Source organism: Lycium barbarum, chromosome 4 (assembly GCF_019175385.1).
Source record: "Lycium barbarum isolate Lr01 chromosome 4, ASM1917538v2, whole genome shotgun sequence".
Taxonomy (NCBI): domain Eukaryota; kingdom Viridiplantae; phylum Streptophyta; class Magnoliopsida; order Solanales; family Solanaceae; genus Lycium; species Lycium barbarum.
This window is the reverse complement of record NC_083340.1, coordinates 6,912,005-6,919,142: the sequence shown is the minus strand read 5'-3', so window position 1 is coordinate 6,919,142 and position 7,138 is coordinate 6,912,005. Positions and strand designations below refer to the sequence as shown.

Sequence of the window (7,138 nt, the reverse complement as noted above, 5' to 3'; positions counted from 1 at the left end):
TAATTGAGTTTTGACTTCATGTGGTCTCTACAAATCACCTCTAGTAATTTCCAAACTTAAAGGTCACCTTTACTTAAATTTTCGGAGATTTTATCATACTTAACTAGAGAATTCGACTTCGAGCCTTCAAAATAAAAGAACTCCTGATAGGGAACACTTCACCCTTTAGTGGAGCTTTTTTGTTAATTGCTTTGTTAAGTCAATTGGAAGTGTAGGGAACATAATTCATAAATGGACGGATTGAGTCAAGGATTTGGATAGATCATAATAAAATGGTCCAAACTACAAAATGTGCCATGAAATCAAGAAGGATTGAATACGCCTGTTAAAACTAGACATAAACCCTTAAGCACTAAGATGGGATTCAATTTGTGGAACCCATCATACATCTAAAAGTTCTACTGTCAAACACTAGAATAACAAAACTAGAAAACCAGTTTGGATTACTGCACATACCTCACTGGAAAAAGTTTTACACAAACAGCAAATAGAGGTGATAAGGATCAATAGGAACGTCATTAAAGACGCGTAGTCCTTGTGGTTTACACATTAAAATTTCACCCTATGCTGGTAGAGTAACATTTATTTCAGCTGACTTATTCCTAGAATCAGGGGCTGACCAATTATCTACGCGGAAAGAGGAGGAAGCTGGCATAGTTTGTTTTACGGAAGAGTGATAAAGGTCTTCCGTCTCGGGTAGAGGAACCGCAGCAATAACGGACTCCGATTTGTTTTTCTTGGTTATGTGCTCATGCTGGTCTCCAGCAAGGAAGCTACCTATAACAATCTGATTAACAGCAACAAAGATGGAAGGTCAAATGTCATCATCCAAACGACTAATAATTGTATAATGGGATACTACTTTCTTTTGTCAAATAGGAGTAAACATAAGTTCATGAATAAACAAGACTGCTAAGTTTAGGAAAATCCGATACCTGCACGGGACCAGCAGCTACTAATAGACCGGCAACTCCACCCCCAACAACACGTCCGTCAGGGCTTACTAGAGAAACACTCATTCCGCCAGATCTGTTTCTCATTCCTCCAGTCTCTGATGGCATAAACGATCCGGTCAAAGATAGTATCTCAAACCGGCCCTAAAGGAACAAAGAAAGGGAAAATTTATACACAAATGTCTTATCATTAACAACATATGCATACGGAGAGTGTCTTAACATTAATTTCCATGCAATAAAGGCTTTAACTTCAGATGTCAAAATATGAGTCTGCGCCCTCAAGTTTTTTTTTTTTTTTTTTTTGTGTGTAAATGTGTCATCTAGAATGCAGACAAAAGGCCTTAGTGGCAGCATTATAGAGGCAGGAAGAATCCAACACTATAAAAAATTTAAGTTACAAGGCACCTTGCCTGAAAAAAGAAATAAATAACATAAATCAGACAAAAGGCCTTCGTGTGATTATTCATTTGACTCGTCTTGTGCATATATCCTGATAAATTTGTACCTACCAAGCCATTCATTTAATGTCAAGTAGAGCGCAGATTGCTACATCGTTGTGCTCAAGAAAACTATCTCCTACCACTCGCCAAGGAAAGGAACATGGAAGAGTAAATGGATTACAGCTGATGTCACTGTTTGTCCAAAAGATTTGTCAAGATGCTGAAATCTTTCAATACCAGTGACAAATATAGGTGGACTTACTCCTATGAATTGAATTGGCACTTTCCGGAAAATATGAACTTATCCCCCAATTCAAGGTTGATCGTTCAAGAATAAGCCAAAATCAAGGCTTTATCAACTAAAGACATGAAAATGGATAATTGATATTTTGAACAAAACATAAAAGTGGATTCCGAATCTTTTTCTCCTGACATGGAAAAGTCACAACCAAAGATACATCACCAACAAGGGTTAGATTTTTATTCATTTCCTTATAGCCCTTCTTTCTATGTACCAATCTGCTTTTGGGATCTTCTTTTCTTTTATTTCCCTTTTTTAAAATTTTCGCACGAATAGTTTCTTTTCACATGATCCTTTATGGTCACTTTTACATGTAAATGGCAACACAACTTCTGGACAATATTGAGGATGATGGAAAATGGTAAACAAATCGGTACAAACTAAAAGTTAACAGAAGAAATATTAACATCCCCTCCATAGACTATTGAGTTTACATCTTAATCTCTCATTAGATGAAATATCAGTTTTGAGCTGTGTACTCACTTAACATTTACGAAATTCTTCCCTATCACCTATTAGTAGCCTCAATATATCTGTCGCATTTGAGGGATATTGACAATCGTAAATTTGGCAGGACGCAATCAAGTTAGAAAAAGGGAAGAGTACAACATCTATTTGATCAGAAAAATCGGTACAAACTAAAAGTTAACAGAAGAAGATAGTTATCACATATAGAAAAAATACTTCAAATATATATTAACCAACATCAGTATAAGAGATAAGAACTAGTTGTGGTACCTCATATGTCAATGTGCCACCAGAGGAGTCTGGTTGACGAAGTGTAACGCTTGAAATTACCCCATTTGCTGAAAGAATGCATATTGCTCGAGGCCCTTGTTGAGAGAATGATATAACCTTCATGGTGATATCCTAAAGGAAGATTGAAAGAACAATTAGCAATGCACATTCAGTTCAATATGTAACAGTAATTTAAACATGTTTATGTCTATGTTTGCCAAGAGAAGATCCTGCCAATATATGAAATTTACTAAACTAAGAATATTTCTTTAGATATGTTGCTTTACAGCAAATTACAAAAAGAATCTTCATGTCCAGCTAAGATTTACCTCTCCAGTATTTACAGTAATAATATGCGGGGTAAAATTTGCACCAACAGAGCATGAAACCCATTCACCTACAGATAGAAAATTAAATTATTAGTAATCTGACTCAAATCTTAACATTAATCGTGCAACTACAAAAGCATATTTCATGTATGGTGGCAGGTAAACAAAAGCGGTTTGGGATTTTTTTCCGTTCTTGCGAATAAGAAATTCAGGTATATGGCATGAAACTTTATCACACAAATAAAATCTTGATTTTATATAAAGCCAATGGTGCCCCGGAAAAAGCGTTTACTTGATGATTTTAGCTGCCTCCAAGTATATTTACACAAAAAACTAATGAATTGTCGTTTGACAAGTCCAAATAACTAATGATTATCTTAGAAGTCTAGAATAATGTCTCCAACATCCTCCAAAAGAATGTTAGTTGTGTCACAAGGAGACACTTCATATAAACGTTCGGATGATCACCTCTGAAGAGAAGATTGTTTCAAAATACTGTGTTTCCCTCTGGTAATATCCGACGTAATGATCCCCCCACCCACACCCCCCCCCCCCAAAAAAAAAAAAAACCAAAGCACCCCAACCCCAACTACCGAAAAAATGGAGGGGAAAAGAGGAAAAACACTTCAATGCACGTATCCAACCAGACTCAAAGAAGAGAAAACAACAAAATAAAACAGGAAAAAGGGCTGAGTGTCAAACTAATAATGAAATTTACTATGAACAGTAACAAAGAAAGCTGCATAGAAACACGGGAAAACAATTAGAGTTGAATTTCCAGGAGTATGCACATGCACGTTTAGTACGAAGATCCATCTATTCGGAAGGAGTAACAAAAGCACAAATATGACAAGAAGCCCAGCCTTAAGGAACTCCAAAATCTATAGTGAATTACCGTGTCATCATTGGGAATAAAAGTAGCAGTAGCTCAACAATTAGGTAAGATCAAGACTTTCCTATATAAGTAGCAGATCTTAGTGGTCAAAGTCATACTACCATTTCCTTGTTAAGCAGTAGATCAGAGAGTGCACTTGCTATGTTATTACTTCTTTGGAGACTACCTGGAAATTCAAAGCAATTTCCTCACTAGAACTACCACCATGAAAAGTCCCAAAATGACATCTATAAGTTTTAAAAGATTCCTTAATTCCAGATCAACCAAAAAGTACCACCTCACACTCAAAACTGCCCCGTTGGCATCAAGATCATACTTAAAGCATCTATTCACAACAGGCCCCACATCTACACACATCCTACATTATTTTCCCACAACTTCACAAAATCACACTTTTTTTTCATTATCCTACCGGGCCAACTTGTAAACATCCCAACTATTTCACTGGATACATATTACTTCCCACCAATTGAAGTACCAGGTAACTCTGCCCAACAAAGTTTAGACGAGTAAAAATACTCACTCCATTCGTTCCAATTTAACTGTGTTATTTTTCTTTTTAATTTGTTCCCAAAAGAGTGTCTCTTTCTATATTTAGTAAGTTGACAATTCAAACATCCTACATGACAAGTATATAATCACAGGATTCAAAAGACACTTAAATATATTATACAAATCATTAATTTAGGACCTTAAGATTCAAAAATCTCTCTTTATTTCTTAAACTTCGTGTCTAGTTAAACTAAAAAACTTAAATTGGGACGGACGGAGTAACTGGTGTTTTTTCACTCCTGAGATCTCAACCTGCTCTCCCATTATTTTCATCCCACTTCATTCATAGGACACTCAATATTCAAACACCAAAAACTAATTAATTCAACTAAGCAAAACAGATCTACATAACAGGCCCATATAATAAATCAACTTACATGTGAAACAAACTTTGAACTATAGAAAAAAAAAACAACATACCTGGAGTATCTAAATCAACTTTAGGCTGATGATGAGATTGAGGTTTACTAACTAAACCAACTGGCCTAATTTTTCCACGTTTCTCAGACGAAGAAAAATCAATGACAGGTGAAGGTGCAGATGATGAAATTGGCTTTGGAGAAAGAACATTAACAGAACCATCTGCTGCATACTTTCTTGGTCTTCCTCTCTTTTTCTTAACAGTCAAAGCTGTTGTAACTGTTAAGCCGGCAGTTGGAGAGACAACAACATGGGATGTTGTTACTGGTTGTGTTGTTGTCGGATTATTCTCAGTGGTGGTTCTTGGTGCCACGTGGTAATCTGATGGAGCATCTGATCCCACTACTGTAACTCCACTATTACTTCCCTCCATAGCCAACAAAATAAATTCAAGAAGATTTTCCTTTTTCCTTTTCTTCAAAACCCCATAATTTTCCTACAAAAAAAAAAAAAAAGAATCACTCCAAGGATCTTTAAGGGAAACCTCAAAAACTAGGAAAGAAATGAAGCTTAATTACTAGTACTAATTATGGGGTAAAGATAGAATATATTGGCTTTATGAAGTATTGAGAAAATGTGAAAATGGAGTTTTGGGTTCCTAAGTTTTCTTCAAACACCCATAATTTTCCTACAAACGAAAAAAAGAAGAAGATAGAATCACTAAAAATCTTACAATCAAAAACCCAACAAATTTTTTGAAGCTCAAAAAATAGGAAATAAATGAAGCTTAATCACTGCTAATTATGAAGGCTTACCAGAGCTTAGCAGAAAACAGAGTAAGATTAAGCTGGCAAAAAGCTAAGAGTACTGTTCATTTTTTTTTTCCCTTTCTTCGAATTTTAGAAGAAAATAACAAAGCAAATTAGCAAAGCAGAGAGTAAAGATGGAAAGGATCAGAATTTTTTGTGGAAATTTTTAAGTATTTTTGCAGAAATAAAGAAGGAAATTATGGGGGTAAAGATTGAATTTTTTGGCTTTGTGAAGTAATGAGATTGTTGAGAAAATGTGAAAATGGAGTTTTGACAAGTTAAAAAAACTAATTTTGGGTTCAGAAGTTTCCTCAGTATGTCCGAATTGTAATTAGAGGAAAATAATAATGATGGAAAAGGTTAATTAAGTATTAAATAATAGTAGTAGGGTATTATTAAATAAATACGGAAATTAGAAAGGATGGAAATTATATATTTTGTTTAAGAAAATGGTTTGGAGTCCGGTGTGGAAAAAGGAAAAATACTGAAAAGAGAGAAAATTATGGTTGGGAAAAGTGAAATTAGGTTGCAAAGCATTAAGACAACCATCACTCTCTTTTTAAAAAAAAAAAACAATGAAATTAAAATACTATAAATAAAAATAGATACTATTCTAACATGTATGTGACATAAACATTAGTACATCTGTTATTTATTATCAGGCTCGTCAATGATTAATAAATGCTTTTGTTTGGTTAGCAAATATAGACAAAAAGGTACGAACATGAATGTAAAAAGCATAAAAGAAAGTGTGAAATAACAGGGAAATTTAATTTGCCTTTACTTTGTTGTTTCTAACTTTTCTCAAAATCTATTCTTTTCCACTTGTGGTTATTGCTAAACTTCTCTTTTATTGCTATTATTGTTATTTTCTGTACTTTGATTATTTTATTTTATCTGTGTCGCTTTCGTTATTTGTATTTTCATATCGCTTTGAATTTCTTAACCTTATCTGACTTCTTTTTATGCTTTTTATTGAGCCGAGGGTCTTTCGGAAACAGCCGTCCTACCTTCCTTAGTAGAAGTAAGGTCTGCGTACACTCTACCCTCCCCAGATCCCACATTGTGAGATTTCACTGCGTTGTTGTTGTTGTTGTTCTCTTTTACTGTTAGCGGAAGCTTTTCTTAGAAAAAATTAATGTACTCGTCGAGTAAAAAAATTTCTCTACCTAAGTCACCATTTTCTCTCTTTTTTTAGAAGGGTGGGGTCGTAAATTTTTCTAATTATTTTACTCGCTTCATCTAAAAAATGACGATGGAATCAAAGGCGGGCAAGCACAAAGAGTAAAAATTATCCAAACTTCAATGTCCATTTGAATATATTCTTTGATCTTTAAGAGAATATTATTCACCAAATACGATTGATTATACTTTTTCACAGCAAGATATTAAACAAATCTCTGAGAAATCGTAATTTAAAAAATAATTCGCTCTCTAAATAGTAACATTGTCGTATAAGAGTCCTTCAGGATGGCTTAGTTGGTTTGGAGGGTGCTTATCCACACGGATGATCCGGGATCGATCCCTTCTTAATGCCTTCTGAGTCGAGTCTGTCGCATAGGGCTTGCCTAGTGCGGTTTACATCCCCTGTGTGTTTTGCAGGCTATTATACAGTGGGGGGTTTACTCAGTGCGCACACCCGATGGGTGTAGCGGCTGCGGGTTTTCCTGGGGTTAAAAAAAATAAACCATTGTCGTATAAGATCAGCAAATGAATTACTCCCTAGGTAGGAGTAAGGTTTGCGTACACTTTATCCTC

At 35.0% G+C, this 7,138-nt stretch overlaps 1 protein-coding gene across 4 annotated transcripts; it reads right to left on the bottom strand.

Annotated features, from left to right (window-relative positions):
* Positions 1-309: 309 nt before the first annotated feature.
* LOC132635032 (AT-hook motif nuclear-localized protein 1-like) lies at positions 310-5,898 on the bottom strand. Of its 4 annotated transcripts, XM_060351237.1 has the most exons (7): positions 5,387-5,898; positions 5,150-5,259; positions 4,632-5,067; positions 2,765-2,832; positions 2,436-2,567; positions 936-1,097; positions 310-787 (listed from the first exon to the last, which is right to left on the bottom strand). In XM_060351237.1, the coding sequence occupies exons 3-7, from the start codon at positions 5,002-5,004 to the stop codon at positions 563-565; spliced, it is 960 nt and encodes a 319-aa protein (XP_060207220.1). In that variant the 5' UTR covers positions 5,005-5,067; positions 5,150-5,259; positions 5,387-5,898; the 3' UTR covers positions 310-562. The 4 variants fall into 4 exon arrangements, with proteins under 4 accessions (XP_060207220.1, XP_060207219.1, XP_060207221.1 ...); XM_060351236.1 differs by lacking the exon at positions 5,150-5,259 and having other exon boundaries at positions 5,387-5,897; XM_060351238.1 differs by lacking the exons at positions 5,150-5,259; positions 5,387-5,898 and adding an exon at positions 5,305-5,384.
* Between the last annotated feature and the right edge of the window lie 1,240 nt (positions 5,899-7,138).